The 26,451-nt window shown below is 35.7% G+C and overlaps 1 protein-coding gene across 1 annotated transcript; it reads left to right on the top strand.

Moving 5' to 3' along the window:
* The first annotated feature begins 9,174 nt into the window (after positions 1-9,174).
* Positions 9,175-26,210, top strand: LOC114411211 (OTU domain-containing protein 3-like). Its single transcript, XM_028374962.1, has 9 exons — positions 9,175-9,274; positions 10,462-10,610; positions 17,504-17,562; positions 17,784-17,894; positions 18,237-18,290; positions 18,967-19,051; positions 23,902-24,051; positions 24,196-25,281; positions 25,367-26,210. Exons 1-8 carry the CDS (start codon positions 9,175-9,177, stop codon positions 24,364-24,366), a joined length of 879 nt encoding a protein of 292 aa, XP_028230763.1. The 3' UTR covers positions 24,367-25,281; positions 25,367-26,210.
* The last annotated feature ends 241 nt before the right edge of the window (positions 26,211-26,451 follow it).

The following is a 26,451-nucleotide window of genomic DNA, read 5'->3' as shown; positions in this document are numbered from 1 at the left end:
TTTTGTCATGTGGGTGAGCTTAGCTATTATAGGGGGTGTGTAGCTAAGTTCTAGCTTCTCATCTCAAGGATGTGAGCTTAGCTATTATAGGGGTGTGTGTAGCTAAGCTCTAGCTTCTTTAGGAATCTTCTCAAGGAAGCTTCTCAAGGAGGTGAGCTTAGTTATTAGAGGGGTGTGTGTAGCTAAGCTCTAGCTTCTCAAGGAAGTTTTCTCAAAGAAGCTTCTCAAGGAAGTTTTCTCAAGAAAGCTTCTCAAGGAAGCTACCTAGTCTATAAATAGAAGCATGTGTAACACTTGTTGTAACTTTGATGAATGAGAGTCTTGTGAGACACAACTCAAAGTTCAACTTCTCTCCCTTTTTCTTCCTTCAATTTCGTGCTCCCCCCTCTCTCTTTCTCTCCTTCTTTCTTTTCCTCCATTGAAGCATCCTCTCCAAGATTCTTATCCAAGGCTCATCTTAGTGGTGAAGCTCCTCCTTCCAAGGCTTATTCCCTAGTGGATGGCGCCTCCTCTCTCCTCTTCTCCTTTGTCTTCCGCTGCATCTCCATGGTGAAAAATCACCATTAAAGGACCTCATTGAAGCTCAAAGATCCAGCCTCCATAGAAGCCCCACAAGCAAGTTTCCATCAAGTGGTAATCAGAGCACAAGAGCTTCAAGTAGGTGCTCCTTAAACCTCCATTAATTTTTTGCTTTACCTTCTCTTCCATTGTTGTTTCTTCATTTTTTCTCCATGTATCTCCTCACATGTCTTGTGATAAATGTTTTTAACATGATTCTTTAGAGTTTCCACCGATTAAACTTGCTATAGAAGCTAGATTTGATTTTCTATGGTTCAAATTTCTTATTCTTGTTCTTGAACCATGAATTGTGTTGAGTTTAGGTTCCTTTGATTTTTGTCTTGTTATTTTTTGTGGCTGAAACCTAAACCATAAAATTCTTACAAAAATATTAAAGTAGAAGAAAACCTCAAAAATCTAGAGTGACTTGTTCACCTATTGTAGTTTTGTCATAGAAGTCATGTCTAGTCATGAAACTTGTCACATAAGATTTCTTATGTTGTGCTGAATTTTATTTTTCTTGTTTCTTTGTCTAACTCATTTGTTCATGAGTGTATGGAATTCTCTTAGCCTATTATTTTATTTGAGTCAAATCTTTCATGTTAATTAGTCTTTAACATATTCATGCAAAATTCTTAGAGAGTCTTTGATTGTGAACCTTTTCTTGAACTTTTAGGTTTCCTTATGATTGTGTCTATTGTGAATTTGAGTTTTGGTGATTGAATTGCTGGCTGAAATGTTGATCCTAAGTGAATATTGAACTCCTAAAACTGTGGTAAACAATCCTAGTGAGTTCAACATACATAGGAAGGTTGAAAGTAAGCCCAAGGCAATCAATATACCATGCTTAAAGAAACAAATCGCTGGTGCTGGCAACTTGGACATACAAACTTGTAAAAATTACTGAGAATTGATTACTTCGAATTTGGAGCTGAAATTTTTACTGAATTTTCTAGACATCTAGAAAAAAGTTATAAAAAAGAAACAAGTGATTTGGATAAAAGGAAAAAATACTAAAAATCACACAAGTTGGCAGGAAAATCAGTATCCAGAAAAAAAAAAGGTGAAAAGGAAGTGTGCTTGTTGTTTTGGCTCAAAATTTATTCTATAATTGGAAATTTCAATTGAAAATTAGTGTGAAGACAAGTGCCAAAGCTAGAGGTTTGTTGAGTCTTTTTTTCTGTTTTTTTTACTCTACTCTAGAGCCATTCTAAGTTTCTCTTTGAGTCATAGCTTGCTTCTATGTCCTTTTCATTGCTTTAATTGTTGAATAATCCTTGAAAAATTGTCTTGTTAAAACTCCATTGGTTTACCTTTCATTTCATTTTTTTTTGGTCTTTGGTTATTGCTTGTCTCTTTGTTTCCTTGTTTGTGGGTTGCCATATAGGGAATTGGAAGGAGGATTGGTGCCATCCCTTGAAGAATTTGAGTCCAGAAGCAAGGGGCCAACCACCTTAAGAGCTATTGGGACTAAGAAGCACTCCAAATTGAGTGAATCACCAAAGAGAGAACAACCACCAAAATTGAGGACCGTTTTGTAATTTTGTAATTTGCAATTTACTTACCTTCATTGCTTTCAAGTTTTGTAACAAAAAGGCCTTTCATTGGAAGTGTGTTGGGAGCCTCCAATAGGTTACCAAACTTCCATTTGTGTGTAATAATTTTAGGCAATTTTTCCTTAGGATAGTGAGTGTTTTGTTGGGAACCTTGAATGTGTTCATCCAAACACTCTTAGGATTCACCTAGTTTACATTTCTTGCTTACTTTCATAGCTTATTTCCTTTACCTTCCATTGTCAAACCACCTAGATAGCTTTCCTTTTACCAATTAGTTTTTTTACCTTATCTTTCACACCTCTTTTAGTGTTTATTTGGCTAGTTTCAACCCTAGTTTCCTTTACCTTTTGTTTTCAAACCTCCAACAAGAAAGAACCACAACTTAGGAACCAACATGAGTCATCATTCATCTAGTGTTAATGGCAAGGGTACTAGTCATAAAGACCCTTTATCTAGAATCTTAGATGAGTTGAGTTCCCTCAAGTCATGGAAAGAAAAACAAGAGAGAAAAGAAAAAGGAAAAAAAAGAGTGGAAGAAATAAGTCAAGATGAAAGAAATAAAATAAGAGAGGAAGAAAGAAGAAAAATAATGAAAGAAATGAAAAGAGAAAAGTATGCCTCCTATAGTAGTCATAACTCTTGCAAGAGCCTAAGTGAAGAAATTCGTGACTATTACGAAGGAAAGCATAGGTCACATCTTAGACCTCACTCCCATAGAAGAGAAAAGGAAAGAAAGCCTCAAGAGGCTAACATTAACCTTTCATACTTTCATGGGAAGGACAATGTAGAGGCTAACTTAGATTGGGAAATAAGGATAGAGCAGCAACTTAAAAAGAAGTCTACTTCAAAATCTTATGGCTCTCACTCTTATCCAAAGAAAGACCAAGGTCAAGGCATCTTAGGGGTGATACCTTCTAAGCCCAAAGATGATAAGGGGAAGACAATAGAAAAGTAAGCCCCTAAGGCTAGTATGCAAGAGAAAACTAGCTCTATAAAGTGCTTTAAATGTCTTGGAAGAGGACACATTACTTCTCAATGCCCCACCACAAAAACCATGATTATGAGGGGCCAAGACATTTATAGTAGCCAAGATGAGGCTACTACTTCACCTTCCTCTAGTGAAAGTGAAAAAGCAAAAGGGGAAGAATCTAGTGAAGAAATCTACCCCCAAGAAGAAGGACAACCATTAGTGGTTAAAGAGAAGTGTAAGGAGGTAAGTGTCTCTTCCAAGAGTTTAGCTAAGAAGAAAACTCATTTTACAATAAAGACAAACATTAAAGAAATTTTCCCTCTTAGACAACCTCCACATTTTCTCTTTTGTAAAAAGGAACTTGCTAGCATTGCCACACCTCTTGGGCTTGAGTTTATTCCTCAAGTAAAGAAGTTGTTGGATGAGGGTTTGGTTCGCAAGAGCTTAAATCCTTGTGCTTTGTTGGTGCCCAAAATAGATATTATTAGGTACCAAGTCCCTAAAATAGGTGGTATGATGAATGTTTTGAGTGGTGCAACCCTCTTTTGTAAAATCACTCGTACACCTAACATCTTCATGGTGTGTGTACATAGGAACCCATTAGGTAGGTTTGTTCTTATTTTTAGTTTCAATACAAACTTAGGTACTCATATGGGACACCTTAGGTTTGTCATACTTTTTGGTAGGAATAATCAATATGAAAATACAGAAAAAGGTATGTTTTATTGCGTTACTTTTCTTAATTTTTCAAATAGTGATCAAGGGGTTCCCATGAACCCTAAGAGAATAAAGGTCATTCCTGAGTGGCCTACTCCACCAAGTATAAGAAAAATTTGGGGCTTCCATGACTTAACAATCTTTTACAAAAGGTTTTTCCCATATTTTTCTATACTTGTAGCACCACTCATTGAGTTGGTGAGAAACCATGTTCCTTCATGGGAAGATGCCAAGGAAATGGGTTTTCAGACCTTACCTTACTTCAACATACCAAACACCACTAATACATATGTTTTTGTTCTTTTTACAGGTGTTGAGGGAAGGAGCCCAGAGTATGAAGAACCTCGGGATTTGAGGTCAAATCCTTTCCAAGGTGTAGGGAATGATGCAATCCAATCCCGCAAGGGCATTGGGTAGAAGACTCCAAGTAGATTGGGCTAGAGATCCAAGGGAAGGCCCTAGGGTTCTCATGAGCCTTAGGGTAGATTTTGAGCCCATGGGCTAAGTATGAGCCTGCTTATCTTTGTAAATATCATAATAGGTTTTTCCTTCATTTGGGCCTTGTATTTTGGCCATTCTAGTAGTATAGGGCTTTAGCCTGGTATTTCGGGGCATTTTGAGTAGTCTTTGTAGTAAGGACTTTTTTTTTGTATTTTCATGTTTTTTGTCATGGGGGTGAGCTTAGCTATTATAGGGGGTGTGTAGCTAAGTTCTAGCTTCTCATCTCAAGGATGTGAGCTTAGCTATTATAGGGGGTGTGTGTAGCTAAGCTCTAGCTTCTTTAGGAATCTTCTCAAGGAAGCTTCTCAAGGAGGTGAGCTTAGTTATTAGAGGGGTGTGTGTAGCTAAGCTCTAGCTTCTCAAGGAAGTTTTCTCAAAGAAGCTTCTCAAGGAAGTTTTCTCAAGAAAGCATCTCAAGGAAGTTATCTAATCTATAAATAGAAGCATGTGTAACACTTGTTGTAACTTTGATGAATGAGAGTCTTGTGAGACACAACTCAAAGTTTAACTTCTCTCCCTTTTTCTTCCTTCAATTTCGTGCTCCCCCCTCTCTCTTTCTCTCCCTCTTTCTTTTCCTCCATTGAAGCATCCTCTCCAAGCTTCTTATCCAAGGCTTATCTTGGTGGTGAAGCTCCTCCTTCCAAGGCTTATTCCCTAGTGGATGGCGCCTCCTCTCTCCTCTTCTCCTTTGTCTTCCGCTGCATCTCCATGGTGGAAAATCACCATTAAAGGACCTCATTGAAGCTCAAAGATCCAGCCTCCATAGAAGCCCCACGAGCAAGTTTCCATCAGCTTCTATGGAGGCTGGATCTTTGAGCTTAAATGGGGTCCTTTAATGGTGATTTTCCACCATGGAGATGCAGCGGAAGACAAAGAAAAAGAGGTGAGAGGAGGCGCCATCCATTAAGGAATAAGCCATGGAAGAAGGAGCTTCACCACCAAGATGAGCCTTGGATAAGAAGCTTGGAGAGGATGCTTCAATGGAGGAAAAGAAAGAGGGAGAGAAAGAGAGAGGGGGGAGCACGAAATTGAAGGAAGAAAAAGGGAGAGAAGTTGAACTTTGAGTTGTGTCTCACAAGACTCTCATTCATCAAAGTTACAACAAGTGTTACACATGTTTCTATTTATAGACTAGGTAGCTTCCTTGACAAGTTTTCTTGAGAAAACTTCCTTGAGAAGCTTCTTTGAGAAAACTTCCTTGAGAAGCTAGAGCTTAGCTGTAGAAGCAAGGCTTCGTGGTGAATGTGATTCAAAGGTGTTTTGATGATAACAATGATGACAACAAAAGATGATGACAAAGGTGATGAACAAAAAGCTTAAAGATCAAAGAACAACTCAAGTGAATCAAAGAAGATCTCAAGTAAATCAAGAACAAGTCAAGAGTTCAAGAATCAAGAAGAATTCAAGACTCAAGAAGAAAGCCTAGAATCAAGAATCAAGATTCAAGATTCAAGATCTCAAGAATCAAGATCAAGATTCAAGACTCAAGATTCAAGAATGAAGAAAAGACTCAATCAAGATAAGTATTAAAATGTTTTTTCAAAACTTTGAATAGCACATGGTTTTTTGACAAAACCTTTACCAAAGAGTTTTTACTCTCTGGTAGTCGATTACCATATTGTTGTAATCGTTACCTGAGTTTACAACGTTCCAATTATTTTCAAAAGGCTGTAATCGATTACAATGTTTTGGTAATCGATTTCTAGTGCCCTTGAACGTTGAAATTCAAATTTAAAAATGAAGAGTCACATCCTTTCACTCAAAAGCTTTGTGCAATCGTTTACACTTATTTGGTAATCGATTACCAGTGACTGTTTCTGAAAAAAATCAAAAGATGTAACTCTTCAAAAAGGTTTTGACTTTTTCAAATGGGTTTTAAGTTTTTCTAAAAGTTATAACTCTTCTGAATGGTCATCTTGACTAGACATGGAGAGTCTATAAAAGCAAGGCTTTGTTTTACATTTCAACAATCTTGAACACTTTTACACTTATTCAATCAATCCTTTACAAGCCTTGAATCTCTTTGAACTTCTTCTTCTTCTTTGTACCAAAAGCTTTCTAAAGTTTTATGGTTTTCTAAACCTTGAAAACTTGTGCTATTCATCCTTTTCATTCTCTTTTCCCTTTGCCAAAAAGAATTCGCCAAGGACTACTGCCTGAATTCTTTTTGTGTCTCTCTTCTCCCTTTTCCAAAAGAACAAAGGACTAACCGCCTGAATTCTTTTGTGTCTCCCTTCTCCCTTGTCAAAGAATTCAAAACGACACAGTCTGGGAATTCTTTTGATTCTTCCGTTTCCCTAATACAAAAGTGTTCGAAGGACTAACCGCCTGAGAATTCTTTTGTATCCCCATTCACAAAGTATCAAAGGTTTAACAGCCTGAGATCTTTGTCTCGACACATTGGAGGGTACATCCTTTGTGGTACAAGTAGAGGGTACACCTACTTGGGTTTGACTGAGAACAAGAGAGGGTACATCTCTTGTGGATCAGTTCTAGTGGATGGTACATCCACTAGGTTCAAAGTGAACAAGGGAGGGTACATCCCTTGTGGATCTTTGCTTGTAAAAGGATTTTTACAAGGTTGAAAGAAATCTCAAGGACCGCAGGTCGCTTGGGGACTGGATGTAGGCACGCGTTGTTGCCAAACCCGTATAAAAACTCTTATGTGTTTGTTTCCTTCTTCCCTACTCTTTTATTTTCCGCTGTGCATTTAATTTCCGCTTTTACGTTAAGTTTCTCTTCTACTCCATATTCTCTTAACAACAAAAGTAAAAGCCTTAAAAGAGTAATTTTTTAATTAGTAAAGGTTTAGGAATAATTAATTCAACCTCCCCTTCTTAATTATTCTGAGGCCACTCGATCCAACATTAGCTACACACAACCCTCTAATAACTAAGCTCACTTCCTTGAGAATCTTCCTTGAGAAGATTCCTAAAGAAGCTAGAGCTTAGCTACACACATCCCCTATAATAGCTAAGCTTACCCCCATGCCAAAATACATGAAAATATAAAAAAAAAGTCCCTATTACAAAGACTACTCAAAATGTCCTGAAATACAAGGCTAAAACCCTATACTACTAGAATGGCCAAAATACAAGGCCCAAAAGAAGGAAAAACCAATTCTAACATTTACAAAGAAGAATGAATCCAACCTTGACCCATGGGCTCAAAAATCTACCCTAAGGTTCATGAGAACCCTAGGGCCTTCTTTAGTAGCTCTAGCCCAAGCCTCTTGGAGTCTTCTATCCAATACCCTTGGGGGGTAGGATTTCATCACCTTTGCTAGCCTTTCAACTGCGTCGACTAGATTGATTTCGCACATTCCATCATCATGCGCGTAAGAGTACCCGCCATGGTTGTGGTCGCACCGTTGTTGGCCTGCAGGGTGTGCCTTTGCCCGAACCACACTCCACCATCCTTCACCAAAATCACAGCAACCCCACGTTTCTCTTTCCTCCCGTCCCAACGGTTTATTCAAATTTTTACACCAACCATTAATCTTGTTCACGCACGTGTCACTCTATCAGTTGGCCACCCCACTTTTCTTCTATTCTTTCTCTACGTCTCTTTGTTGGTCTCACTAATACAATTGTCACCCATTCAAATTTTCCTACCCTCGTTTGAAACCCGTTGGATAATTTCCCTTTTTCTACACTTACATCTTCACCACAGAAAAGAAAGTCTAAATCACCGTGGCCCAATTTTTACACTCCTCAAAACCCAAACGTGGCAACTCCACCAAGTCACCAACTCACCTCACGTGTGAATTTTTCAACCCATTCATCATTACATATCAATTACAATCCTTTCCTTCAACCATAAAAACAAATAAAGAAAGCCAATCCTTAGCAACCATTTGCCCACTTCAGTCTTCACCTAATCAAAGCCCAGATTTTCACATAGCCCACAATGCTGCCCAAACCCATTTCACTCTCACACTTTCAATTGCCTGTCATATGTCATTTGGTATGTGCACCTAATATTGCTGGTACACCCAGTAATTGTGTGTGATACCCATTTTGTCCTTGTGTAACATTGATATGGATTGGGCAATTTGTAAGTCTTATATAGATTAGCCCAATCCGTAAGTGGCCCAAACTTTTTTTTTTCAAAAATATGTTTTACGAATTAATTTAAAATTAATGGTCCAAGTAGAATTCGAATATGTGACTTTCACTAGCACAATGTTTTAACCAGTTGAGCTATATATTAAAATTTTTAATGTATATTTAATGTGCAAGTAAATTTAAATAATAAATCTTGTGAGAATTAATTTTGATATAATAATTAATATATTTACATATATAAATTATAAATAAAAATCTTATGTTTATTAACATAAATCTACTAATGTATTTTTTGACCTTATTACATTTGATTTTGATTTAATAATGTATTATTTTACATATATAATTTTTAAATAAAAATCATAGGTTTCATAAAAATTCATATATGCAAACATATTAATTATTATATCAAAATTAATTGTCACAAAATTTATTATTTAAATTTACATGCGTATTAAATATATATTAAAAAATTTAATATTATATATAGCGACATTAATTATTTTATAACATAATTGACTTATTAAATCAGTTGGTTAAACCGTTGTGCTAATAATGCGATATTATCTATTATTAGGCCTGGCTAGTGATAATGTTCCTTATTTTTTTTTTAATAATGATAGATAAATATAGATAATATCTCATCTAGACAAATCAGTGGTGTCAAATAGCAGCTATTGCGGCACTATACACTATAGTGCAACGCGATGCCATCACATTGCGGACTCCGCAAAAATTGTGATCGCTGGCCCCTTATGCGTCGCAGAATCGTGTTGGGTCATAGTTGTTGCATTGTTAGTTTCCGATGAGGATGAATCCAAAGAGAAACTGCATCAACGGCGACGACACGTTTAGGGTTCATCATGCTGGAAGAGGAAACCGGGTCAGAATGGATGTGGATTTGGGTCAGTGCGGATTGCAGTTTTTTGAGCTTGTAGAATGCATACAAGGGCCCAACAGTAGCCTTACTTGATGAATTTGTTAAAAGTTAAAACTCATTTTATTTTATACTCTATTCTTTTTACCTTTTACTTATGGACTTGGGCCCAACAGTTCTCATTTGTCACCATGTAGCCTTCTTGGTCACCACGTAGGCTTCTTCTTCTCCTTCGTCCAACCTCTTTTTTTTACAGGGAAGGTAACAACTTTTTTTTTCTTTCTTTTGTTTAATACTCCCCCTTCTTCTTCATCCCAACCTTCTTATTATTCTGATTTTTAAAAAAATCATAGTATGGCAAATGAGGGATCATCAAATCCTACTAGCACTAATCCTGGATGGAAATATTGTACTCGAGGACAAGGAAAAAGTTGTGTATGCTTTTAGCTTTTTTTGACTATATGCTTTATTGGGACTTGTTTAGCTAATTAGATTTTAGTTTATTTTGATTATGTGCCTCACTAGGACATGTTTAGCTAATTAGCTTTCAGCTATTTATAGCATTTTTTGATCATATTGGAGAAGGGGCAGAGGAGAATGAACATATTTTGTCTTGAACAATTTAAATTTTGAGATGATATTATGTTAATGTTTGTCCAGTTTTTTTTTCATATAGCATGCTTTTTTTAATACATATTTAATTGTTATATATATTCTATTTCAATCGCCATGTGTCCTCCGTTATGTGGCTGTGACACTATCTGCTATATTCTATAGTGGATTTTCAGCTTTTTGCGATTTTCTGCTATCCACTATTGACAACACTGAAGCAGATTCTAGGAGTTTGTTATATTTCTGTTAAAGGAGATTGTGGGCAAATTTCCCAAAAGGGGCTACTTTTCAAAACTATTTTTGCAAATGATGTTGTTTTGGAACTTATTCCTGCATGGGTCTATTTTTTACATAAATTGCATGGAAATCGCCAGCCCCATTGGCGAGTTTGGGCTGGCGTCGACACGTGGCACTGGTCTCGCCAGTCTCACTAGCAATTTGACCATGCATGGGACTCGCCAGTTTGACTGGCGAGTTATGCTAGGGGGAGCTTTTTTCCAGGCTAGGGTTGCAGGCGTAATAGAAGAAAAGCAGGGTGCAGTGTAGGGTGCTGCAAGCGGAAATCGCAGGTTTGACTGGCGATTTGGTTGGAGGAAATCGTAGGCTTCAGTGGCGATTTGAGGTCCATAAATCCCTTCCCCGTAAATGAGCATTCACTTAAACGCAAGAAAGAAGCAGTTGTTGTTGGTGTTGGAGTGAAGTTTTCCCAGAAGGAGAACGTGTTCTTCCACTTCCAGTTTTCTCAAAACTTGGTAAGTTTGTTTAATTTTTTTTATTTGTTTAATTGTTTGTATTCTGATAATTAAATTAGTTATTTTAGATATTATAAAATTTGTATAGAGTTTTAGATATAGTAAATTAGTAGTGTAAGTTATTAGTTTTCTATCTTACCTTAGTTTTAGTTTTAAATGGTAAATTAGGTTTAGTTTGATAATTTAAGTTTTGTACAATAGGTTTATTTTTAGTTATAGTTTTAAATGATATTAGTTTTAGTTTTAATTTTAAATGATACTAGTTTTGTATGTTAGGTTTAGTTTTAGTTAAATATATTTAAATTTTCTATGCTAGGTTAGTTATATGATACATTGTATTAATTTTGTATATATATTGTATTAATTTTTGTCCGTAAATATATATTATGTTATTTATTTAAATTTGTGTTTACTTAGTTTTAGTTTTAAATGGTAAATTAGGTTTAGTTTGATAATTTAAGTTATTTACGGTAGGTTTAGTTTTAGTTATAGTTTTAAATGATATTAGTTTTGTACGTTAGGTTTAGTTTTAGTTAAAAATATTTAAATTTTCTATGGTAGGTTAGTTATATGATACCTTGTATTAATTTTGTATATATATATATATATATATATATATATATATATATATATATATTATATATATATATATTATGTTATTTATTTAAATTTGTGTTTGCATGTAATTTAATTTATTTATGAAATATATTTAAATAATGTTTTATATATTTAAATAATTTTTTATATTTAAATTATGTTATATATTTAAATTTTGTGCTTGGTGGGTATCTAAAATATTTTAGTTTATAGGTAGTGTAAGTTATTATTTAAATATATTTAAATAATAACTATGTTATTTAAATTTTGTATGCTAGTTATATGATACCTTAGTTTGTTGTAATTTTGTATATATATTGTTTTAATTTTTGGCCGCAAATATATAAATTATGTTATTTAATTAAATTTATGTTTGCACGTAATTTAATTTATTTATAAAATATATTTAAATTTTGTTATTTGTATAATATATTTTGTTATTCAAATATATATATTCTGTTATTTATTCAAATTTTAATTATGTGGTATATATATTTAATTAATTTTTTGTAAATGTAGTTAATTTTTTTCTTTACAAGTAATGTATAAATTTTTTTGTGAATTTATTATATTATATTTTATTTTGCAATATCAATGACATCTTCATCGTCATGTACATCAAAATACAAATTAAGTCTGACCCGATTGATGGTGACGTATTATGGATGCAAGCTAAGCATGTTTCAGAACATGTTTGGAATGAGAAAGAAGATCAGAAATTACACATCAGATGAGTTGTCCCCATGTATCAAGGGGAAGAAGAAATACCAGAGGAAATTATTCCTCTACTTCGGCAATGTGGTTTTTACTGGATAATGAAGATGGGATACTTAAAAATAAATGCGGCATTAATTAGTGCCTTGATTAAAAGATGAAGGCCTGAAACACATACGTTTCACATGAGATGCGGAGAGTGTACGATTACTCTTCAAGATGTCTCGGTATTATTAGGTCTCTATGTTGATGGAGCACCATTAATTGGTCCAACAAATCTTGAATGGGATGATTTGTGTGAAGAATTATTAGGAGTCAGACCATTGGAAGGTGAACTTCAAGGCAGTGTGGTTAAATTAAATTGGTTGGCTCAACATTTTTCACAATTAAATAACCATGACGGTGACGTACAACAACTGCAAAGGTTTACCCGTGCATGGATCCTTAGATTCATAGGAGGTGTCCTATTTGTTGATAAAAGCAGTAGCAAAGTTTCCCTAAGGTACCTGTAATTTTTACGTGACTTTGGACAGTGCAGCACGTATGCACGGGGACCTACCGTGCTTGCTTTTTTATATAGAGAGATGTGCAGCGCCATCGATTACAAAATTAAATCAATCGGAGGTATGTGCATCTTAATCCAAATGTGGGAATTAGGGTTAGCGTTTAGGGTTATGGTTCTTGGGTTAGGGTTTTGTGCATAGGGCTTAGGGTTAAACTACACAAGCCATTGAGAGACTGCTACATTCCAAAATAAGTAATGTTAAAAAAATAACTAAACTACACAAACCAAAATAAGTAAAGTTTCTAACTAACGATTTCATTGAAGACCACAAAGTAAATACATTGAAGAGAATTTAAACCAATACAAGTCACTCGTGTAACATACATAAATCAATTAAATGAACAACTCCCGCGGTCAGATTGCATTGGACATCGACGCCTGTTGTGCCCTTCTGCCCCACATCTACTACATTTTTGTCGGTGCTCAGATGGTTCGAGCCAATCCATCTCATTCCTTATCCTTATTGATTATGGCCGACCTTTCGTACGAATTGTAGTTGGGTCAGGGATAAGTGTCCATGCGTCATTAGAAAGAGAAATAGCCGCTTCATTCCCAAGAGGCCACCATTGTGCTGAGTAAGCTTTTAAGATGTGCTCATTTGTGTAAACAACATCTATATATTGGTAGTAGTTCATGCTCACGTAACCACAAGCTGCAATAATGTGTGAACATGGATAGTGAAGCACAAAATACTTTCTGCATTGACAATAATGACCATTCAAGTTAACTGTCCACTTTTGTCCGCCACGTTGTGTTATAGGATTGAAGGTCTCCTCTACTTCAAACCTTGTTGGGTGGATATCATACACGCGAACGATGTGTGAACAAGCTTGTTCTTGATTTTTTCTAAGTTCTTTAACAAGCTTAGAACAATATACTTGTCCTTCATTTAACTGTCTTTGGGCTTGGCGTCCATGATCAACAAAGTACTTTCGACACCTACTATATGTTGATTTGGCCAACGCTGTTATCAGTATGTTGCGACAATCCTTCAATACCTTATTTATACATTCTGAGAGGTTCGTTGTCATGTGTTCATATCGACGTCCTTCTCTATCATAAGCCATGATCCATTTTTCCTTTGAAATGCGATCAATCCATGTTGCTATGGTGTGACTCAGTTGACGGAATTTTTCTAAATTTTGATAAAAAAAAATATGCTTGCAAGGAGTGTAGCCTGCATGAAATTAGTTAGCAACAATAATTTGAAGTATACATGAAACTTAAATTTACGTGACCATGATAAATGAAATCTTACTTAATTTCTTCAACATTTCTTTTTGTTTGGCATTATTGAATTTGCGATTGAAATTGTTTGCTATGTGTCGAACGCAGTAAACATGATAACCGTGGGGAGGTTGCCAACCAAGTGCTTCATTAGCCACAACAGACTTTATACTCGCGTGACTATCAGATGAGACAAATACCATTTTTATCTGTGACGTGTTCACGCAAGTGTGCCAAAAACCATGATCACGCTGTTAACGTCTCACCTTCGACCACGGCGAATGCTAGAGGAAGGACACCACCATTTTCATCTTGTAATGTGGCCACTAAGAGGGTCCCCTGGTATTTTCCATACAAATGTGTGCCATCAACTTGTATGATTGGCTTACAAAACTTGAAAGCCTCCTTACATTAACCAAAAGTCCAAAACACTCTTTGAAATTGACGATGTTTGCGACTAACCGTGTTCCCAACAATAAAATCGTCATGTAGTATTTGAAAATATGATCCACGAGAATGATTTTGCATGTGTGTTAGCCACAACGAAAGTTTCGCATATGACTCTTCCCAATCGCCATATTCAAGTGCAATGGCTTTTTGCTTTGCCAACCAAGCTTTTTTGTACGACACCTTGTAGGCAAATTCACTGTTAATCCTTCCTTGAATCAAAGAAACTTTTATTGATGGATCTTCTTTGATCATGCCGGTTAATAAAATAACAAAATTAAAATGACAATTAACGCAAAAGTAGCATAATATGAACATAAAATACGTACCTACTACACAAGTGGCAATTAAATTCGAATCAAGCTTCTCGTGATCTTGTGTCATGGTCATATTGAGACATGTGTGTGGTCAACCCCATTGTGTGACTTTCCATGAATTAGTTTTTTTTAGATAAAATTGCCCTCATATAGAACGGGCAAGGACACTCTGTGCTTTTATTCAAGCAACAAACAACATACTTGTTCGATTTGCTTTCAACAACTTTGAAAGTTTGATGTACCTTCATAACATATTGTTTCAGTGCATTTTTTTACCGCATCTTTAGTATCAAAATCCATGCCAACATATAATTCTTGTCCAACATTAAAACTCGATGACATCTCCAAATCACAAATGTCTTCCTCATCAAGATGACTCCAGTCGATATTGTTATAATACAAAGCATCACTCCAAAATGGATTTTCAATTCCTTGTACACCTAATAGTTCAAAAAAAATTCAAATCATACTTATTTAACATTAAATACAATTGACATCAAATGATAAATTTATTCACCTATTTTTTATTTAATAAATTATACCTTCTGTTGGGTGAACAATTCTTACTGGTTGAATTATGTCGGTGACTTCATCGTCTGTATCAGATATACCATCAACACTATCATCTTCATCTAAAGACTCTTCAACGTATGAATTAGACACAAGATAATCATCATCATCATCTTCATCACCATGTAAGTTGCTCACATTTGTTGGCGGTTGTGCCTCATTATTAGATAAATTATTTCCGCATGATGTAAGAGAATTTGCAGAATAAAACATAGAACCACCAGTCACATCCTTTTCTATGTACAATTCCAAAACTGACATTTGATTTTGTTGTTGAAAACTTTCGAGCATGGTTTCAACATCTTTGTCATCACAAATTTGCAAAGCAACATATTTTCCAGAAACTAAAAATCTACAATTGATAGCAGAAATAATTTCATTATTTACTAACTTTACCTTATCTCCAAATTTTTTTCAAAGCATTGAAACTAATTCCACGTTTAATCTGAATCGTTTTTTTACTACCTTCAAATATTACACCATCATTCTCTTCATATACCCTTCCATTGAAATACAATACTGTTATAATTGAATTCATCATGTACAGACAAAAACACTATTGTAAATAATTAATCATAATAATAATAAATTCAAAATAAATAAATCTAATCACAAAAAACCTCTTTACTGAAACTTCACATTAAAACTTTATTCTAAATAAAAATTATTAACTTCAACTAAATATGACGAAAGAGACTTAAAACAGTTGAACGATTTGAAGGTACTAATTTTAAAAGCAAAATAATCCATCAACGAAGCAAAAGGTAGTAATTAATCTTAACAATAATAACTTAAAAATAAATAAAGGTCATTAATTAAATATGATGTCACAAACTTAAAAGTAAAAAGTAAAAATTAAAAAAGGCAGAACAAAGGAACGCTTTCAAAGTAGACATTTTAATTACATTACAAAGCATCAACCAAATTATTATTATAAAGTCACACGAACAAAACATCAACAGCAAGCTAATCTAATTAAAAAATACTACACACTTCATATTGAAAATTTTGTCTGCACTCAAAATACTTACTTCAAATAAATATGATGCCAAATAAATTTTTTATTTTAAACAGGGTTGAAGTTCAAGGCTCATAAATTTTTAACACACACAATAAAACCATGAACACCCCAACCTAATCTAATTAAAAAAATACAACAACTTCATATTTAAAAAAATTTCACACTCAAAATACTTACTTCAAATAAATATGATGCCACAAAAATTTTGGATTTTAAACACACTTCAAAGAAGGCTCATAAATTTTTAAGACAGTAACACAACATCAACACCAACCTAATGTAATTATAAAATGACTACAAACTTCATATTCAAAACAATTTTCCGACTCTAGATATTTTCTTCAAATAAATATGACGAGACAATTTTTTTTAAATAGACTTTTACTTCAACCCTCACAAATTTAATTAAAAAAAATACAACTTAATTAAAAAAATTATAATAAAAACTTCACATTCAAACTTTTTTCCGTCGTAAAAAAAAATTACTTCGTAAAATTTAATTTCATGCCACACACATTTTATTACGAACTTTATACCTTGAAGGCTGACTTGAAGAACAAAAGGTTCAGCAATTATAAAAATCGGATAGCAAACAATTTTAAAAATTGGGCAATTTTTAAAACGCACAACAAATGTGGAAGAAGAGTGCCTAATTAAAGTTGATGATCTCGCCATCGCCAATGGCTATATCAGTGCGCAACTCGCCAGTGCCACTAGCTGATGCTCACTGCACCCTACTCTTCTTCTGCTACACATGCCTGCAACCCTAGCCTGGAAAAAAGCTCCCCCTAGCGCAACTCGCCAGTCAAATTGGCGAGTCCCATGCATGGTCAAATCGCCAGTGAGACTAGCGAGACCAGTGCCACATGTTGACGCCAGCCCAAACTCGCCAATGGGGCTGGCGATTTCCATGCAATTTACGTAAAAAACAGACCCATGAAGGAATAAGTTCCAAAACAGCACCATTTGCGGAAATAGTTTTGAAAAGTAGCTCCTTTTAAGAAATTTGCCGGAGATTGTGAGTATTTGTCCATATATATACTTGTGTGATCATGATGTCATGGTATCAATGAAGAATATCATAATTGTTATTTTACCTCTTTTAGTTGTAGAATGATAGGATTAGAAGTAGAGTAAATTCCTTCACTTGTCAAATAACTCTTGTTGTATTCACTATTAATTTAACTCTTTTGAAAATTTATAATAATGATACCTCCTATATATTCTCACTTGGTGGGATAAGGTTTTTGTTGTTATTGTTATTGTTGATAGTTCTTATATATCATTATATTAAGTGACAAATCCAACAGTAAGCTTGTAGTGCTTCTAGGAATAGATGTTATTTGGATACTTTAGCTGTTGTTGACCTGCCATTTATTGGCGACAGATTAAGAAGCAGGGAAATTAGGCTGATACTTCTCAATTTCGGACTCAGTTGGATGCTCCGGGCTCATGCGTTGTTGAAGTGACTGCAGATGGTAATTGTTTCTTTAGGTCAGTTTGAATGCTTTGCATCCATTTTCACTTATTATATTATTTGTATTGTATTGTGTGTGTGTGTGCCTGTGTGTGCGCGTGTGTGTGTATAATAGAGTATTAATTTGCTTCAGCTAGTACCTAGCAGTTGTGTGTGCTTCTACATACTACTACACTAGATATATTCACTTGCACACGAAATGCCAATCTTGTTATTTTTATGCTGAAACTGACATTAGGTTAACGACCCTAAAATCTATGGAAACTGATGGTACATGGGCTGGACATATGGAATTGCAGGCAGCTTCTCCTGTAACGCGTAGTAATGTATGCATTCATCGGGTGAGCAGCATCCTTGAAGATAATTAACTCCCTCCCCTAATCTCGCATATTTTTGTATGGTTCATGTCATTGATGATTAGTTAGATATTCATTTTTCATACTTTTATACAAATTAAGATTGGGATGTGCTGTAGTGTTTACATTCTATCATCTTTGTCCCATGCAATTTTATTTTGTTTTTGAATTTGCGCAAGCTTTGTTCATTAATGTGAAGACTGAAAATAGTAAAATACACATTTTTCAGATACAGATAATTGTTTCTAAAATTTCTTTGATATACTTTGCATGTTGATACATTCTAAAGTTAATTGAAATTCCTATTCTTATTGGTGTGCTTTTGCAGAACATGTCCCTCGGTGGTACATAAGAAATTTTGGGGATCGTGGAATTCGTATGATCCATTTGTAAGTACTATGGTGTCTATGGTTATTATGTGCAATTTCACTGCTTTGTCTATTTTGTCTGAAAATTATATTTGATTAATATTGTTTATATCTTCAACTTGCTGGTAGACTCTGGGTCTTCATTTTTATGATTAGGAGACATTTGCTTTCAAACCATCCATTCAATTAGTAAAACCACCACCTTAGAATCACACGCACGCACATGAATAGAGTACTAGAATTGTAGTGCATGCTGATTATTTAGACATGAGATATGGTAAATGATAATAGAATGTGATTCAGGAATCTGGTAGCAACTGATATAATTCAGTTAGATTGTTTGAAGGAACATTGTTGAAGTCAAGGAGTGAACATCCAATCATTGTCTGTGAATGAAAAATCCTGTTACTGATTTTGCCAAGGATTTCAATCCTATTATTTATTATTTCTAACAGCTCTTATTAGTATGTGATTGGAGTATTTAGTAATTAATATTTTCTAATCTTAATCACATCATTTTATCTCTTTAGGGGTGACCATGTCATGTAATATTGTCCTGTGTGCTGTTAATCTATTTATGCATAATACATGTAATTAAGATTTAAGGTATAACAATTCCCAAGGAAACCAATGCAAAATAATTGTCTTGAGCTTGCATATGAATTTGGTTGTTTTTATGTTTACTATGTTTTTCCAGGTCTTATCATGATGGGGAGCATTATAACAGTGTGCGGTTAAAGGATGATCCTTTTGATGGACCTGCAAGGCCAATTGTAATTAAGGTTCTTATTATTTCTGTTTGCTGACTCTTGGATTAATGCTAAGTGTAAAACTGATATGATCTTTTCATATATTTCAATCATTTCTTACAAAGGGAAATAGGTTATATTTATATACACAGAAAACCCTATTTCTAATTATAACTAAATCAGGATAATTATAACCAAATCAGGGTAATTAACAATTAATAACTATATTCCTATTATAGTTCCTACAATTTTGTTGACAGCTAACGCCAACACTCCCCCTCAAGTTGGTGCATAGATATCTCGAATGCCCAACTTGTCAAGTGCGTTGTAGAAGTCTCTACTACATACAGCTTTTGTGAGTATATCTGCTAATTGATCTTCAGATTTAACAAACGGAAATTGAATTATCTTGGTCTCCAAATTTTGCTTAATAAAGTGTCGATCTACTTCCACGTGTTTTGTTCGATCATGTTGAACCGGATTATGAGCAATTTCAATTGCAGACTTGTTGTCACAAAAAATATTCATCGCACTATGCGAAGCAAAGCCAATTTCAATTAACAGTCTTCGAAGCCAAAGAAGCTCACATAGACCTTTTGCCATCCCTCGAAACTCTGCTTCAGCACTTGATAATGCTACAACCTTTTGTTTCTTACTTTTCCATGTAACCAAATTTCCTCCAACAAAGGTGAAATAGCCTGAGGTGGATTTTCTGTTGGTGATATCTCCTGCCCAGTCAGCGTCTGTATAGCCTTCAACTTGTACATGATTATTCTTTGTGAACATCAAGCCTTTTCCAGGCGAGGACTTCAAGTACCACATGATTCGAATTACCGCGTCCATGTGATCTTTACTCGGGTTGTGCATAAATTGGCTTACTACACTTACCGCATACGCTATATCAGGTCGTGTATGAGATAAGTAAATAAGTTTGCCAACCAATCTCTGGTACCTTCCTTTGTTTGTTGGCACTTGGTCTGGATATTCTCCAAGTTGGTGGTTCTGGACAATTGGAGTATCTGCAGGTTTACAGTCTAGTAGCCCAACCTCAGATAAGAGATCTAAGATATATTTTCGTTGAGATAAAAAGATGCCTTTCTTCGACCTAGCAACTTCAATACCTAGAAAATATTTGAGTCCACCTAGATTTTTCATCTCAAATTCGGTTGCCAGTTGTTTTTGAAGTTTTGCTATTTCCTCAGAGTCATCTCCTGTAATAATCATATCATTTACATACACAATCAAAGCTGTGACCTTACCTTGACGGTGTTTCAAAAACAGCGTATGATCTACGTTGCTTTGTTGGAAGCCATATTTTTTCATTGCCAGGTTCAATCTCCCAAACCACGCTCTAGGAGATTGCTTCAAGCCATACAAACTGCGTTGCAATTTACACACCACCTTAGTCTCATAATTTGGCATGTATCCCGGAGGGATATCCATATATATTTCTTCTTTCAAGTGCCCATGGAGAAAGGCGTTTTTCACGTCTAACTGATGCAATGGCCAATCAAGATTTACTGCAAGAGATAAAAGAACTCTAACAGTGCTCAACTTGGCAACAGGAGAAAAGGTTTCTTGATAGTCTACGCCATATGTTTGTGTAAAGCCTTTAGCTACTAGTCTTGCTTTGTACCTTTCAATAGACCCATCAGCTTTGTACTTGATGGAGAAAACCCACTTACACCCTACTGGTTTCTTTCCTTTTGGTAAAGGGACAAGAGTCCATGTTGCATTCTTGTTTAATGCCTCCATTTCTTCATTCATAGCATGAACCCATCTAGGGTCTTCAATGGCCTCTTCAACGTTGCTAGGTACACTGTGTGAAGATAGCTCATTTGCAAATTTCTTAAGGGGTTCAGATAAGTCCTTCATGGAGACATAATTAGCAACTGGATACCTCGATCTATGATCCTCTTCTTCAGGAGAGTAACGTTTCAGTGGTTTTCCCCGATTATGCCTGTGAGGTAATTCATAGCTAACAGAGATATCACCATTATTATTATTATCAGGAGATATAGAAGAGCTTACCTCAATGATATTCTCAGGAGATGGATCGTTGAGTACTGGAGAGGGGGGGATCCCGATACTTCAACTTCAGGACTCATATGGTCTGTTTGAGTTTGACAAGAATCACCAGAAGCTTCAGTTGATGGTATATCAATATCTTTGAACCAGTCAAATGTCGACCAATTCGACTCTTCTTCTGGTGTCTCCCCCTGAAGAGAAGAATTGGGTGATGCCGAGGAGTAGAAATGGTCAAATTCCAAGAATGTAACATCCATAGTTACATACATGCGTCGAGTAGTAGGGTCATAGCAGCGATACCCTTTCTGGTGTGCACCATATCCCAAAAACAGGCAACGAACGGCACACGGATCAAGCTTTGTACGCTGGTTTTTATGTAGGTGACAAATGCAACACACCCAAAGACACGAGGTGGCAGCATTTGTATTGTAGGCAGCGGTACAAATGTGGACAAGGTCTGCAGCGGAGTTTTAAATTCAAGAACCTTTGATGGCATCCGATTGATGAGATATACTGCTGTAGTAACAGCATCAGTCCAATGGTGGTGAGGCACATGTGCTCCATGTAAAAGAGCACGAGCAGTTTCAAGGATATGGCGATTTTTCCATTCTGCAATACCATTTTGTTGTGGAGTTTGTGGACACGTGGTTTCGTGAATAAGTCCGTGTTTTTTGAAATACTCATGGAATTGGTGATTTACAAACTCCCCACCATTATCAGAGCGAAGGATCCTAATCTTCTTTGAATATTGAGTCTGAATCATTTTATGAAATTGTTGAAATATGTGTACCACTTCATTTTTTTTGTTTCAACAAGTAAATCCAAGTCATTCGAGTGCAATCATCAACAAATATCACAAACCACCGATAACCAGAGATAGAAGATTTTGGGGATGGACCCCATACATCAGAATGGATTAAAGCAAAAGGAACATTACTTTTATTCATACTTAATGGAAAAGTGACTCGATGACTCTTGGCTAAAATACAAGCTTCACATTTGAAGTTCAACAAGGATGTATCTGAAAATAAGTTTTGGAACACATGTTTCAGGTAGCCAAACGAAGGATGGCCTAATCGACGATGCCAAAGTAAAACTTGCTCCATTTTGTTGTTTCTTGGATAATGCATGTGATGCGCTCGGCCTACACTGAAATCCTCCATATAGTAAAGTCCCCCTCTCTTAGTACCACGCCCAATGATCTCCTTCGTGAGAATATCCTGAAGAAAACAGAAAGATGGATAAATTAGCACAACACAGTTCAAGTCCTTTGTAACTTGACTCACAGACAACAACTTATGAGATAGAGAGGGAACAAGTAGTGTATTTGAGAGCAAAAGGGATGGTGATAACATCACAGTTCCAGCCCCTGTTACCGCCGATAAACCACCATTTGCGTTGGCAATACTTGAGCGCCGAGGAGTTGAACGTTCAGAAAAATCAGCAGCATCAAACGTCATATGATCGGTAGCTCCGGAATCAAGTATCCATGCATTAGAGTCATCAGCATGATTAGAGCAAATTAGAACATTACCTTCAGTGGTGTGGGAACTTGATTTCGGAATGAGGGAAAGATGTGGTTCAACAGTAGCTACTGCAGCTTTGCCCGGGTTGCTCTCAGTTGTATCGCGACACTTTCGAGCCTGAAAATCTGTCCACCAGTCTGGATAGCCATGAAGCTTAAAACATGTCTCACTAGTATGTCTCCACAATGAGAGCACTTAGTGCCATTAGATGGTTCTTTATGTTTGGATTGAGAAAATATCTTACTGCTCTGTAATTTGAGACCCTTGGATGCGAGAACTGCTCCAGATAATTCATTGGAGTTGTCTGTCATCACTGCCTGACGAAGAGCTTCCCTCCTAACATGTGCATATGCTTGCTCCACTTTGGAAACGGTTTCATTTGTAAAACATCGCTTCTGATATTATCTAAGCGGTCATCAAGTCCATCCAAAAACACATACACTCGTTCTTCTTGGACAAGTGTATTGTAGTGTTGGATATCAACTTGACATGTCATCGGATTTGGACGACGAAAATCTATCTCACGCCAAAGTCCTTGGAGATTGTTATAATATTTTTCAAGAGAACCACCGGCTTGTTTAAGACGTGTCACCCGTCGCCGAAGGTCATACACCTGGGAGGTATCACTGCCATCAAAATACGTGGTCGCAATTGCATCCCACACCAGCTTGGCAGTGGAGAATCGGATAAAGTTGCTGATTAGAGAAGAGTCCATTGAGTTGATTATCCACCCCTTAACAATCGCGTTGTCAGTCCGCCAACGTCGAGACGTAGGATCTGTTTGAGGGGGTTGCAGGAGATCTCCATTGATATATCCCAGTTTGTCTTTGCCCGAGATATACATCTCGACCACCTGGGACCAAAGGGGATAGTTGCTGCCATCTAACTTGATGCCAATCGGTGCCACCGTATGGTCAGAGCCAATTTGTGACGGGGCTGAAGCACGGTTCAGAACTTCCGTCATTTTCGTCGTCAACTCAGCAAGAATAGAAGACGAGGTAGCCTCATCGGAGTTTGAATCCGAGTCGACCATGGAAGAAGGATGGAAAGTTACCGTAGGTCTGGATTAAGACCTAGCGGTTGATACCATGTAAAACTGATATGATCTTTTCATATATTTCAATCATTTCTTACAAAGGGAAATAGGTTATATTTATATACACAGAAAACCCTATTTCTAATTGTAACTAAATCAGGATAATTATAACCAAATCAGGGTAATTAACAATTAATAACTATATTCCTATTATAGTTCCTACAATTTTGTTGACAGCTAACGCCAACGCTAAGAGTAGTAGCTATTGCCTGATTAATTCTAGTTTGTGAAAGGCTGATGCTGATCTTTCAGTACCATCACATCAAACAAAAGTTGTGGACAACAAACCCCATGGGCGAGCTGGTAGGGAAGCTTTCCAACCAGGGTCCATAAGGATGGTTATGGCAGGAACTGGATGTGAAAATGCTGAAAAAGTGGAACAGGTGAAATGAGTGCATGCCTTGTTTATGTTGTTTGCTTTGTGTTGCATGACATATTTCAGTTCAGCCAGATCTCTTGCATGTTGCAGTCTTTTCTACAAAATTTAATAACTTGACATATATTCAAAGTATGCTTCCTTGTCCCAGATTCTAGAGCAGGTAAATGGAGATGTCGATGCTGCAATAGAGTTTCTAATAGCAGAACAAAGAACAGAAGAATGCTCTGCAAACTCTGATTCCCTTCCAAGTCAGGCTAATACTCACAGTAATGTATTCTTGTATAATAAATGCATTTTGTACTTTCTACTATACTGTTAGAGGGAAAACTAGCATATTTTCATGTTATTGGCAATTTTTTCTCTCTCTATCATATTATGTCTTAGTAGGATTCATACTTGTTTATGTTTATGCATTAGCATTTATTATAAACTATTATGATTAGTAGAAAAGAATTGAATTTTTTGTTCTATTGTAACTCTTATCTCAAATTTCAAGCATTTGCTGGTGTTGATGAAAATAAGAATCATAAACAGCACAAAGAAGACATGGTAGAGGACAGCACTAATGATGAATCAAATAATAGCTCCAAGAAGACCAATAATAATATCACATTGCAATCAAATGACATGGTTTTCTATTTTCTTCTATTTTTGGTTTATTGGTGTTTACTTTAATCCCCTGGGGGGACGGGGGATGATCCAAAATAAATATGCTTTTCATAGATGGTGTTCTAATATTATGATGATATGATCTCCTTTGGCATGCTTTTGTTTGTTGTTCTAACTGCCTCTTCTTTGTGGGGTTAACCACAAGATTCCTAGAAACAAGGTCTGCCCGTGTGGTTCCAAAAAGAAATACAAAGCTTGTTGTGGATCTGCTTTGGGGAAACAATCGGCTAAGTTTGTTGTGTATGTGCCTTGGACTTTTCTATTGCTCTTTTAAAAGTTTCAACTATTGAGCTAATGTATGCAGAGTGTCCAGAAATTTTTTCCCCGGGAGCTCACATGATGTTCTTTGGATTTAAGTTTGTTGGTTTGATTTAGTGTGCTACAAGAATGTAATCGGGTAGAGTTCCACAGTAAAAGATTTTAATGTGTGGGCCAATATATTTGTTGTGTCAGTAACCAAGTAGCTGACTCAAAAAGGGGGTTTCTGCAAAAGCTGAAGTACCTTGTGAATATGACTTGGTAACACCTGACATGGGTACACTTTGTATTTGAATTGATAATACATGTAAGGCTTATACCTTTAACTACTGTCTACAGAAACTTTTAATTGCTTTGCAAAAATGATTAATGAGTTTTGTTTCTTCCAACAGAAGTTAGTTTTGTGCTTCCCCAGAGGAGATAAACTGCTGAAGGTCAGTAAGTTTTGGCTGTACATTCCAGTGATTTGCAAGTTTACTGAATGGCATATAAAGAGAACTCTACCATATTTTTTAGTCATTGCTCTTGTTATGTCAACTGGTTGATATATGACATCATAATTCGCATGTTTCAATTGAAAGTTTTTAATTCTTCCCAGATCGTTCTACCTATAATTGAGCTCTTCACAACTAAAATCCTCTATTCATACTCAAGATTTCCAAATAGAAGGTACTTTATTTTCTTTCCTTCTAAATGAGGCATAGCTTTTAGTAATCTAACATGACAACTTGGCTTCCAAGATGCTAGCTAGAGTTGTAATAATTATGCTGTTATCGTGCCTTCAATATATAGCACTTTATAGTTTATATATAGGCTATACTCAAAAGTGCATCTTGTGTCCTTGTAATATCAAATATTAGGAGATAGCACTACATGGGGTATTGTTTTCCCGATATGTGGCTTCCTTTTTGTAAACAGGTTTACTTTTGACAGAAACAATATCATGAACAAGAAAAGGATGTACAAAAGGAGAAATAGTGTTATAAGAATCATTTATAATTTTTGTTGCTTTGGGAAGAACGTGGAAGTCTTGATCACTCTTTTCATGGGAAATGTCGTGTGAGAATCAGTTTGTCTAAAATATAGGTGTTAGAAATATTATTGATGATGATTTGTAGTCAAAAAGTTCAGCTGAACAAGGGTCCTTTCTTCTCTTGACATTTTTGGCTAGAGTCAATGAACCTAATCACCCAGAATAGAGAAAAAGATATTTACATCATATCAATAGTCTAAGACTAGACTAGTTCAAAAGAGGAAGAATTAACACTCCTAGTGGTTGTCAATTACTAGTTCTTAATCTGATTGACTTGGCTTGATTTTCGAGAAATTCCACCTTCAAGATATATTCTGGTATAGTAAGTTTGTTTCTGAAGTATTTTAAGGGTATGTTTGAATTCCGGTGAGAGGGTCTAAAAGTATCTTTGAGGATAAAATTAGTTTGAAGTTACTTTTGATTATCCTTCAAAGATATGTTTGA

Source organism: Glycine soja, chromosome 5, assembly GCF_004193775.1.
Source record: "Glycine soja cultivar W05 chromosome 5, ASM419377v2, whole genome shotgun sequence".
NCBI classification, from domain to species: Eukaryota; Viridiplantae; Streptophyta; class Magnoliopsida; order Fabales; family Fabaceae; genus Glycine; species Glycine soja.
The sequence above is the reverse complement of the archived record's forward strand: the minus strand, read 5'-3'. Positions and strand labels throughout refer to the sequence as shown.